This window comes from Drosophila willistoni, assembly GCF_018902025.1.
Source record: "Drosophila willistoni isolate 14030-0811.24 chromosome XR unlocalized genomic scaffold, UCI_dwil_1.1 Seg144, whole genome shotgun sequence".
In the NCBI taxonomy this organism is placed as follows: domain Eukaryota; kingdom Metazoa; phylum Arthropoda; class Insecta; order Diptera; family Drosophilidae; genus Drosophila; species Drosophila willistoni.
This window is the reverse complement of record NW_025814057.1, coordinates 5,540,490-5,553,111: the sequence shown is the minus strand read 5'-3', so window position 1 is coordinate 5,553,111 and position 12,622 is coordinate 5,540,490. Positions and strand designations below refer to the sequence as shown.

Sequence of the window (12,622 nt, the reverse complement as noted above, 5' to 3'; positions counted from 1 at the left end):
GCGTAAATTAAGAATTTTATTGACTTAAATATTCCTAAAAGTATGCTAGGAAATTGTTATATGAGTCTAAAAGAGGTCTAGGAATAATATTTAGTTTTGTTTTCCAAGCTAAACTAAGCTCTAATTAGCTATAGCTAAATTCACAACATTTAACCTTTAACATTTAAGTTTCGTTCAGATCAGATGACTATATCTATACATTGTATTAGTGGTGGATCGGGTCGGGCGGCGAAAAATAGGGAAATTTCTTTTGCCAAAAGCGATGGCTAAACTATGATGCCCAAGAACGATTTTTCCTCCAAAATGATCGATTTCCACTCGATAAGTTATCTAGCTGAAATCCGACTAACGTTGATTTCTTTTAACTTAAGATTTTTCTTGTTAATTATAGTACCTACAACCAAATTTGGTGGTCAGATAACATTTATGCTAAAATAATTGACAGAAATTTACATACATTTTGAGAAATGATGCAAAATTAAGCCATGCTAAGACCATATCCTGTTTATTGGTATATGGCATAGAAATCTATAAAATTTCTTATATGAATAAAGTCCCAAAGTTTATGAAGACCCATAAAGTTTTTGCTTCTTCTCTTTCAAAGTATTCACAAAAAGATCTGATTTAACAAACTTAATGCCGCGTTTTTTGGAGAGAAGAACTCTCAAGAGACAAAAAACGATAAAGACTTAAGTAATTTGCTTATAGAGACAAAGAAAGAAAAATTGAAACATTATTTGACTCAAAAGCGAAGTACATTTTGTGTTGAATTGCCAAGTTGATAAAAACAACAAATTTTGTAATATGCACTTGTTAGGAATTAATGATGTGAGTGTCAATATAAATTGCAATTGGCCAGCGGTTCAATGTCTTCATAAATTTTATGTTATAGCTTCATTATCATTCCTCTGTTAGGGAATGTAACAATTACACAAATTCCAAGAGAACATGTGGCACCAAAAAAAGAAAAAATATAGAAATTGAAATTAGCAACAAAAATATTTGTAACAAATTCGGCGCCTGTCAACGCCAACTCATTCAACGCCATCATCATCATCAGGAGCAGCAGCAGCAGCAGCAGCAGCAGCAGAGCCAGTGACAAGTACATGTACTTGCTGTAACTATACTTTTGTTGTGTGTGTGTGTGCCTGTATGTAAGCGCACACACACACGCACAATATTTCTTATTTTATGAACAATTTTATGTTTATGCTAATTAAATGGACTAAACATCGCACTTGTGTGTATGTATTTTGTCTGCAATTTCTCTATGAAATTTGGGTCAATTATGCGATTTGTCGCGTCTACAAAGCAAACGTGTAGAAAGAGAGAGAGAGAGAGAGAGAGAGAATAAGAGACAGAGAGAGAGGGCGGAGGAATAGAGGGTGTATATATGTACATACATCCATCCATCAGTTGCCGCCACGTACATGTCACTGGCATTGAATCGACAACCGGGGTCTGTTTATATATGTGTTATACAAACAGTGTGGTGGGAGGGTAGAAGGGGACGGCTCAGCAGGTTGCCGCCTTTTTGCGTAATTATTTGTCAAATTCACACTGAAGAGAGATAGCCCAGAGACCCAGACCCAGGCCACTAACGAGCTACCTATGTTAGGCCCATCATCTCTTCGATATGGCAATCAATCATTAGATATATATCAATTTATTTGCCCAACATTTTGTGTTTATTGCTTAGTCAACTTTTTATATCCATAACTTCCGCTCGAACCAACCGCCGTTGTCCGGCGGCAATCGGAAATAATTATCAAAATTTGTGACAAATTGTGGACTATAGGACAGAAATAGAATATAATACAATCTCACTGCATGTACATACATGTGGACACATGCGTACATGTGTATGTATGTGTGTATGTGTGTGAGAGATAGATAAGATTAAAGTTTTCTCCATATGACTATACTAGATGAATTGCATGCCCAGCCTAAAAGTATGCAATGCCAATCGCGTGAACCCACCCACCCCGAGATTAATCCCCAAACTCAATCCCAATCGGCCTCATTGCAATGTTTGCTGCTGCATTATTACTCTTGTGTTATTGTTTTTGTTGTTGTATTGCAACTGTCGGCGGCGATTGGAGGCTTTCAGCATTGTCATAATTCTCATTAGCGCCATAAATCTTCATTGTGCACTTTTCGGCCATGTGTCATCTGAGGTGATGTGGTGGAGGAGGACATGAAGGGAGGCTGTGAGCAGAAGCCAAAAATGCCACACACAAAATAATTCAAATTTTTCATTATATGTACATACATACAAACATACATACACTTACAGGGCCAAAGGGGTACATTTAATTTTGTTTGTCGCTTGATGAGAGATGAGTTCATATGTATGTACATACATGAATGGACACTAGTCCTCCCCCCCCGCCTCCGCTTTAACGCCATCCACTCATTGCTTTAGTTTTTAAGTTCTATCAGTCATAAGTGGTTTGCCGGATGTATTAGGAATCAGACAGACGAATGAACAATATCATTTACATATGTAGGAGTTTCTATTCTCATTATAAGACTTGGTAATAAAAAAATGAATAGTTTCTGCAACAATTTTCTCAAGTATTTGTTTAGATTTCAGTTAGCTTAGATCGGAAATAAGTAAGTGTATATAGACTTCCGGTGTTTTGTTTGCGCCTCCATTGGAGTAATTTGGTTCTTTTTATTGCATTTTCTTCTTTTTGTTTTTGTTTCATTTAAAGTGTTTTTTGTTGTGTGTTAATATAAATAGGTTTTTATTTGATATTAAAAAAAAAAGTCGTTTACAAAATTTATGCATTAATTAATGTATATATATATATACATATAAATATATATATATATATAAAGTATAAGTATATATAAATTAACATTTAGTATACAATTAAATAAATTATAAAAATCTACGCTCATCCGGGCAAATGCAAGGTTAACTAACACAAACAAATAAACAATTTTCTTTCGATTTTTTAATTTTTATACAACAAAATTTGGAGCTTATTCTATATATATATTTTTTGTTCTTTCTTTTTTTTCCTTATTGTTAGTTTTTGTTGTTGCTTTCTTTTTTTTTGTAGATTTGAATTTGAAATCGATAAGCGGGGCCTTTTCCTTATAAAGTTAGTTAGTTGTCAGCTAGCTGCTGGCTCCTTATCTCCAGTCATAGCTGAGTGGCTGTTGGTTGGTTGGTTGGTTGGTTGCTTGCAGTCGGCAGTTAAATTTTGTTTTTGTTATATTTTGCTTTTTTTAAATCGTCTAGATTTATTTACAATTAATATTATTTATTTCAATGAATTTGTCATACACCCTGACTGGCTAGAACATAGAAACACACACATACACAGATACACCTATACACTGAACGAAAATTATAATGTTTGAACTTATTGAGTCACAAGGGAGCATGAACGAGTCACTATTAATGTTTCGCTCCAATTTGGTTATTATGTATGGCTGTGAGTAATACAGCAAATTATAACAGACCACAATTTAAGAGGAAAAATATAAATAATATAAAACTTTTTTTTTTGCTTAGCACGAATTCACACCTTGTTTGTGAGGGTCAAATTAATTAAATCAAAATGCTGTTTGTTCATTTCTCTCAGTGTATATGCATATGTTTCTGTATTATTGTGCACCCGCAATTCAACAAACTGAATGCGTTCAATGTTTCTGTAGCCCCTTCCCAATCTTTTCCCTCACCCCCTAATATAAAGCAGACAATATATATATATAAAAAAAAAAACTACTAACTCTCACACGGTCTTCACGCATACATACATACATACAAACTGATTCTCCCACACACTCATACATACAAACAGACGACACACTCACACTCATAATAACTGTAACTGTAACGCAGCAAAGCGAACAAATATGAATTTATTTTGTTTTTGTTTCTTTTTTTTTTTTTTGCAAAAATATTCTGCACTTTGTTCTCTTTTTGTTTTATTACTCTTGCTCCCCATTTTTTTTTTGCACATCAGTTTCTGGGGCCGGAGGGAGGGGATCCTACAGCAGTGAACATTTCTTAGACACATTGCCGCGCATAACGGGACAGAGTACAGAACGGATTGCCTCATCGAATACCGTTTTGAGACCCTTTTGGGTCAATGCCGAACACTCCAGATACTTGACAGCTGCTATCTCCTTGGCCATGGCCAGACCCTGTGGATATGTGATTGGTGTTAATTTCTTATCCTTTAGCTTCTCGATGGTCTGCTTATCGTCACGCAAATCCAGTTTGGTGCCAACCAGAATGATGGGCACATTGGGGCAATGATGACGCACCTCCGGAAACCATTTGGCACGCACATTCTCAAATGAGGCCGGATTCACCAGCGAAAAGCAAATGAGAAAGACGTCCGTCTGAGGATACGATAGTGGACGCAAACGATCATAATCCTCTTGTCCGGCAGTATCCCATAGACCCAAATTGATGGGTTTGGCATCGACCATCACATTGGCCGAATAGTTGTCAAATACCGTGGGTATATATTCGCCCGGAAAGGCATTTGTTGTATAGCTGATCAAAAGGCAGGTCTTACCCACGGCGCCATCGCCAACTACAACACACTTGATTGCCTGCATGACGTAGTCGCAACAGAACTCAGTCTTTCTTCTTTAGGTGGTTTTTTTTTCTACTTCTTTTTTGTTTTTTTATTATTAATTTATACAAAGTTAACGAACGGGTGGTGGTGGTGGTGGTGGTGTTGGTGATTGTGTTGCCGCTGGTGCTGGTAGTAGGGCGAGGGCGAGAGCAGCTGGCTGGCTGGCGATTTTTGCGTTCAACAAGTTTCTCGCGATGCGGTGGCGGTGACGGTGACTATGGCGTTGGCGTTTTTGGCGATTATACAACAATTTGCTCACGCACTCACACAGATGCTGCCAATACACATATACACGTATGCATACAGAACGATAAGAGTATCTTTTGGATTCCTCTTTGCTTTCATTTACTTTCTTGCAGTTCTTGGTTTGCCCTTTGTTTCTTTTTTTTTTTTCGTTTCGTTTAACGTTTTTTCCTTGATTACTGCTGATTGATAGTTAAATTTTTAACCCGCATATGGGAGGAATTTGATTGTTTAATATATGTATATATATATATCAAAGAACAACAACAAAAAAATAATATAAATAACAACAGCGACACAGCAACAAATCGAATACCTCCAAACACAGCGATCGTTGTAAAAAAACTGATTCTGTTAAGATACAAAGCAGTCTAAAATCATTTGGGAGTCTGCTAACTAACAGATTGCTCATATATGAGACTGCTAGCAAGAAAACTGCTCATTTACGAGTTGGAGCAGTCTAGCTATCTCTGTTGCACGTCAGCCCCCCAAGTATCTATGTTAAGTATGTCGCGCACGCTCCCACACAAAGTCGAAAAAGAGAGAGAGAGAGAGAGCCAGAGAAAGAGCAACAGTCAATGTGAGTCATAGACATCTGGTGACGTTGAACGTTGGACCCCACAGTGGGGCACATTTAAGATAAAGACGTTTATAATATGGGAAATGTGTAATCTTTAGAACAAATTTTCATCAAAGCATTTTACATATAATATAATTTTTATTATTCAAATTAAATTGATATATTTTTTTACATTTGTTATTACAAAAGCGGAAGGAAACTTTCTTTCGATTTTTTTTACAACCTGTTTCTAATAAACTAACACAGTGTGTTCGGTCACTTGACCTTGCTTTGGTCTTTTTTGTAGAGATTTTTCTTTCTATATTTGTACCGTCGCTTTTCCATGAATTTTCCTCCCTGTTATTGTTGTTGTTATTTTTGTTGCTGTTGTCGCTGTGTGCTGCTTGTGTGAGCCAATTTCCACAAAATTAGTTACAATACAATGTCATAGCTATAGGAGCCCATGTATGTATATGGTGGATAGAGGAGCTATGTATAGTATGTGGTTATGTAGGTAGGTAGTATGGCCGCTTTAATGGACCACAAAAATGCGTGTGTTGGCAAAAAGGCATATCAGACGACAAACGGTAACAACAACAGCAACAACAATGAGACACAATAGGCGGTTTGTGGTCACCAAACTCAAGCCCCCAAAAACCTCAAACCATAAAACGTAACCGAAACCATAACCAAATCAGCATCCGCAGTTGGTCGAAACGGATAGCCGAACAAATCCTCCAACCCAACTGATGTTTGTGCTTGTTTCCGCCAACAAACATTCACAGACCTAAACGACCCACCAACGACCACCCACCACCATAACCACCACCCAAAACAAATGAAATCGAAATATTTTTGAAAATGTTGAAATATTTTCACATTAACTTAATTTCTTGCTACTACTGTTGCCTGTAATTGGATAATTAAATGGGCGCCACAAATTTTGGTTCATAACAATATAAATATGAAATTCAATAATAATCTTTAGATTGGATAAAAAAAAAAAAACCAAATGAAATATAATAAATAACAGAAAAAAAACATTTACCACAATTAAATCACGAATGAAGAGCTGATCAAGTGGAATAAATTAAATAATAATGTCCATTTGCCATGTTATTTCCTTTTGATGCCCTTTACTGAAAGCTATTGTAAGTTATATTGAATATATAAGTCTGTTATATACATATGTCCGTCATGAGAATAGCTATTCCAAAAGCAAAGTTTCGAACATATGATTGCTGTAAAACTTCTAGTTCGACATAATCGTATGAAACAATAAAATCAAATATCGACAGGTGATTTCACATCTGTTTTTTTCTTTTCTTTTGAAACAAAAATACAAGTGTTTAGATTAAATACGAGTTTCGGGCCAAATTTCTGGCGATCGTAAATACGATTACTCACAGACAATCAAGTAAGCATGATTTTAGGAATTGTTTCGTATTTGTCATTAGAAAAAGTACTTATGGTTAAAACAAATTGGTCTTTGTCTAAGATTACCTAAAGAAGAGCAAAAGGAATCGAGATTGAATCGATGTGAGCGGTTGGCAAGTTGGCAGAATTATTTTCAAAGTAGGTAACCCCCAATTTTAGCGTAGTATATTTCAATTCCGGATCTAAATGTAGGGCAAACCGAAGTCGGCTTGAATGGTTTTGTAATCATTTTAGTTGGTTGTTTCATTTCGCATACGCAAATGCAGATTGATGAGAAATCCAAATGCCGTGTGAGTATGTTTGCGTTGATTAAAACGGAAAAATAAATGCTGGTGTCACATTTTGTTTGGTTTGGCTTTTTGCATATGCATATACATATCAATATATACATACATATATACATATGTACATACGTGTAGGCATTCCCATCAATAAAATCACATTCATTTTTCTCACTACATTTCTGCTTGAAATTTTCAACATGTCCATTAAAACGGGGAAAAAGGCAAAACATAACAAAAAACGCACACGCAAAGTATGGAAAACAATATACCTGAAAAACTGAAAGAGAACTGTGCAAATAATTAAAGTAGAAGAGCGAAATATATGGGATATATGACAGAAAATGCAACAATTATTTGATTACTGTCGGAGAGTTGAAATTGGGGGCAGGAGCGTCGTGAGCCATGGCCAAAGTCGGAGGATGGCAGCGTTCCTCGTAATTGGCGAAGTGAAATATATGCTGATATGATGCCCATAACCAAAGCCCTTGCTAACCACCCACACAATATACACGAATATACAAATGTGTATGTATGTGTGTAGATATATTTATATATGTATGTATGTACATACATACATATATACCATTTCGCCGATCTGCCAATATGGCCACAACAGCCGCAGCTTGGGCCATTATGTGCAGAGAGTTATTCATAATTGTTGTTGCAACAAAAGTGGCAGAGAAATGCATAACAAACTGAAAAATATGCAAACCATTTTTATTGCCACACCAGACGTGCCACACACACACACACACTCAAATACACACACAGTAACGGACTATAATGAATGAATGCGCTCTAAAGAACCGCAGTCTGAACCGATGCCGACCCCAAAAAAGAAACAACAACTACAACAAATATATGCCACATGACTGCAAGTGCAACAACAGCAAAGGATAAAGCAAAAGCTACAATAACATTTGCCGACCAACAATAAATTTAACACTTTAACAGTCAAGTAAACAAAGAGAGAATGAGAAAGTCATAACAGAAACAATGAGGCAAAGGGCAAAAGAGACACACACACAGAGATAAACAGAAAGAGAGAGAGAGCAAGGGAAAAAGGAAAGACAATTGGAGAATCCATTAATTTTTACAAAATGATAATGATATACACATATAAAAACATCATGTACGCACAAACACACACACACACAAATCATCGCATTCTCCTGCAGCTAAAAACTCTACAAAATCTACTTCTACAATCTCAAGCAAGTTAACTTAATAATTATTTATAAAATAATTAGGTTATCAAACGAATAATTCATTTTTAATCAGCTATTTAATCTAATATCCAAAAAATACCTGAATTCAATATACTCTATTAAGGATTTATGTATTTAACAAATTGAATTCCAAATAATCCTTAGGACGGAAATAGCAAATAGCATTAATATCAGGAAAATATCATTGATATCATTGTTGAAAAATTCATCATCCGTATTAAATTTTGAAAAATTTATGGAATACTCTGAATCGAAATTGAAGTAAAGCAAAGTCAAAAAGCAATATTTGTATGGGGATATTTTTTAATTATTTTACTCCTATATGCAAAATACAATTACAATGCTATATATGTAGATTTTTCTTTCATACATACTATTTTTATATCTATTTTTATATCACAGAGCAGTTCAAAAATAATGCCCGAGCCACTTCCAAATGATGGGTAATGTTTTCCTCCTCTTATTCATATTACGAATGCCACTTTTGACTGCTACAAAAAAACAAAAAAAAAACAACGAAAAAATTCCATAACAAAATGAATAATTTTTAAAGTCAATCGATTCGCGGTACTTGGCGTCATTTAATACTTTTCCGCATTCTCATTATCCGATTTCGGTTCTCTCTGTTTCATTTGGTTGGTTCTTGTTGTTGCTGCTGCTGTTGTTGTTGTTTCTTTTTGTTAATTTAATTTATTTAATGAGCAACACAATAAAATGCATTTATTGTCAAGTGATAAAATGCCATTTCAGTTTGCTTCAGCCTGCAATTTTCCTCCACTCCATTTGAATTTGGTTCGCTCTCAGTTTTTTGCCCCCACTTTTTTTCGCTTTTTTTTTTTTTTGTTTCCATTCACTGCATATTTTTCATTTATATACCCACATGTCAGAGGCATTCGCCGTATAAATGTGTGAGTAAGTGAGTCAGTGTGTGTGTGTGTGTGTGTGTGTGTGTGTATTCCTTTCGTCCTTTTCAGCCTGTTGACATGCAGCAATTATTAACTTTTGTGCGGCTGCTGCCATGGCGCCGTGTGTTTGTTATTAATTTCTTGTTATTTATGCAAATAGTTGGCACTTAATACGCTTGTAAATATATATATAAATGTATATATTTAATAGATTGTATATATAAATGTTTCTTTCTGTGTATGTGTGTGTGAGAGTATTCTTTTTTTTTTTTATTTGCAAATTGTTTTGCGCATTACAATAAATTAACAACAAACAACAACAAATGGCAACAACAATGGCGTATTCTAGCACGTTTCGAGTTTATCGACAACGTTCCGTGTTCCTCGGTTCCATTCCGGCGGAATTTAAAACTATGTAGCATACGTTCGGGCGTCGACTGGGCTGACTGTGGCTCGATTCTTCTATAAACTCGACTGAGTTATCGCTGGCAGACGTGAAGTCATCTCTGGATGCAGGTCCAAAACACACACACACATATATTTATATATACATATATGTGTGTATATGCATTCCAGAAAAGAGGATTCTGCCTCAGCTTCCATCGGTTTGTGTTTGGTTTTTGCTGGGGTCACGTTTGCTTCTGCTCCCTGTATGACTGCTTATGAATAAAGTTGTTTGCTGGCTTGTCAATACACACACACACACACACACACCCATTGACATTGCTATCATCATCATCATCATCATTCCACCACCTTTATCCATTCCCGACCCCGACTATGCATGGGGCCCATTCAATTGGGGTTATTTGTCGTTCTATGTGGCATGGTTTCGTTCCTTCATGTCCATCATGCCTTCACACTCCTTACCACACCATTTACTCGCTTTGTTGACTTTTTGGCTTTTTGAATGGCCCTCGATGTCTATTCATTTCTTATTTTCTGTTTTTTTTTTTTTTTTTTTTTTTTTTTGTGTAAGAACCCCTCACATTGCCGCCAAGCAATTTGAAATGAAAAGTTGTCTGCCATCTCTAAACATATGTATGAAAATAAATAGATAAACAAAAATTGCGTATTTGTGAAAATAGAAAATCGACTAAAACTTACCCAGTGTAAAGGCTTTCTAAACTTTAACAATTTGTCGATATATTTCTATTAAAAAAAAACTGCAGCTTAATAACTTAATAACTTATGAACTAAAGGGTTAAAAAAACAATTACCCAAAAAAAAAAATTCCTATAGATGATATAAAAAACAATTTCCATTGTCTATTAGGTAAGTTGTCATGTATACACCTTTTTCTGTTAACCAATTTAATGGGTAGAAACAAAAAGGAGAGCACAAAACAAAAAATTGATATGTATCGCTTGTAGCCGTATCTGTATCTGCATCTGCGTAGGCAGTAAATAGCAACAGGCATCCTGTCGAAATGTGTCCTTTGACATTTGATCGTTTTGGCCGATAATCCTGGGCAACAGACTGTTCTGCCACGATGTTGGCTTTTCAACAACTCTTCTCAACCAGCTTAATGGCTTCTTGCATTATTTAATACAACTTCTGGTCTGTGTGTGTGTGTGTGTGTGTCCCAATAAAATTCCTTTAACAAAAAACCAAAAAAAAAAAAAAAAAGAAAACATAAAATTAACCGGGAAATAGTCCACAAAGTCGTTGACTTTAAGCCGTAGACAATGCAGCGTATTAAGGCCTGCAGCAGCAACTCCAGCAAAGTAATTAAACTCTCATCACGGTGAGAAGTGATGACTATATGAAGAAGTTTGCCAGTTGCCTTCAGACTGACCATTCAAATGCAACCCCACATCATCATCATCATCATCATCATCTGTTTGTTACGCAACTTCCTATACTCTAATCATTTTTCAAAAATCTCCTTCTGGAGTTATGAAAAGGTAAAGCCTTTTTTCCATTAAAAGTCTTTACAATTATTGTTTGAATTTGATACTGATCAGTAAATAAAAAACAAAATGTTAAAAACTCTTTTATATGGTATTTCAGCCATATTTGAGTACTTTGTGTAGACAATATGCTCTCGATTTAGCATTGCAATGTTCTGAGTTTCGAGTCGCAAAAGACGAGAACGAGGAAAATAAAAACAGAACAAACTAAGTTTTACAATAAACTTTAATGCAAAATTTACTTTTAACTGAATGGAAATGAGTTTTATTTTGATATGGAAAGAATACTATTTGGTGTCATTTCTTGAAAATCTTTTAATAAAGATTTATTAAGGCATCACCCTGGCCCAAGAGTATCAATAGCTCGGTTTTTAATGTGTTGTGAGAAAACACACACAATTCCTTATTTTCCGCACTCAATTACAAAGTTCAGTGGATAGACGACTGAGGGCACATGTGAAGTTTTGGGGTGGGGGGCAGGGTTGACTTTTCGACGACTTTTAGTTGCTGCTTACTTGGGAGTTAAGCGTCTTAATTTACTTTTGCACTCAGGCGTCTGGAAAAAAAGTGCAGCCATCTGAAGGAAGTAGACGACGTTATTCTGGGCCTAAAACAACACCCCCAAGATTCATGACGAAGGCAAGGATAGAGAGGCTAGAGGTGTGGTGGCAATAATACAAAGAACTGCAGCAATTTCCTGAGCAATTTCTTGCGGTTGAACTTGGGCTTCCAAGAGGGACAGAGTCAGAGAAAGAAAGAGAGAGAGAGTGAGCGAGAGAGAAAACTTCTCATAGTTAATTATAATTAAGACGAGTTAACTAACCACTTGGTAAAACTTGCTGCACTGCAGAGGGAAAGAAGAGGGAGCAGAGAGGGCTTGGTAGCCACCTGCTGCTATAAAGGCTTTAATTTGTCAACGCCTGCCTAGAATGTGGGCTGTTATTGTTGGTAAGAAAAATCATTAAAATGTCAGGCGCTGAAAAGTAGGCCATGGAAAATGCGAAAGAAAAAAATTGTTGCATATTCAACGGTTTATTCAATATAGATTCCGTTGTCGTTCGTTGATGTTTCATGTTGTTCTTGCTCTGTGTGTGTGTGTGTGTGTGTGTCTCTAGACTGTGTCATGTAACAATGGTGGCAAAATGTTGGTTGATGGGTAAAGAGTGAAGAGAGAGGCAAGGGGGGTCCCTATAACAGTGAAACGGTGAAATTGTGGTTAGCCGTTAAGGAAGCTGCTAGCTGTTATGCAAAAGCCGCCAGCAGCAATGTTCCTTCATTTGCAAGGACAATGCGGCGAACGAGCGGCAAAACGACAAAACAAGAAGTAAAACAAAAAAAAAAAGAGAAAAAAAAACACAAAAAACAAAATAGAAAGCGTTGAATGACTGACTGACTCAATGAATGAATGCCTGAATGCTTGAATGGGTGAATGGGCTGAATGGGTG

At 36.0% G+C, this 12,622-nt stretch overlaps 1 protein-coding gene across 1 annotated transcript; it reads right to left on the bottom strand.

Annotated features, from left to right (window-relative positions):
* Positions 1-3,927: 3,927 nt before the first annotated feature.
* On the bottom strand, positions 3,928-4,677 carry LOC6639601 (ras-related protein Rac2). The gene has a single exon (XM_002062115.4). It carries the CDS (start codon positions 4,585-4,587, stop codon positions 4,009-4,011), a length of 579 nt encoding a protein of 192 aa, XP_002062151.1. The 5' UTR covers positions 4,588-4,677; the 3' UTR covers positions 3,928-4,008.
* Between the last annotated feature and the right edge of the window lie 7,945 nt (positions 4,678-12,622).

Coding starts and splice junctions, on each gene's coding strand:
- LOC6639601 (XM_002062115.4), bottom strand. CDS start 4,587: ATGCAGGCAATCAAGTGTGTTGTAGTTGGCGATGGCGCCGTGGGTAAG.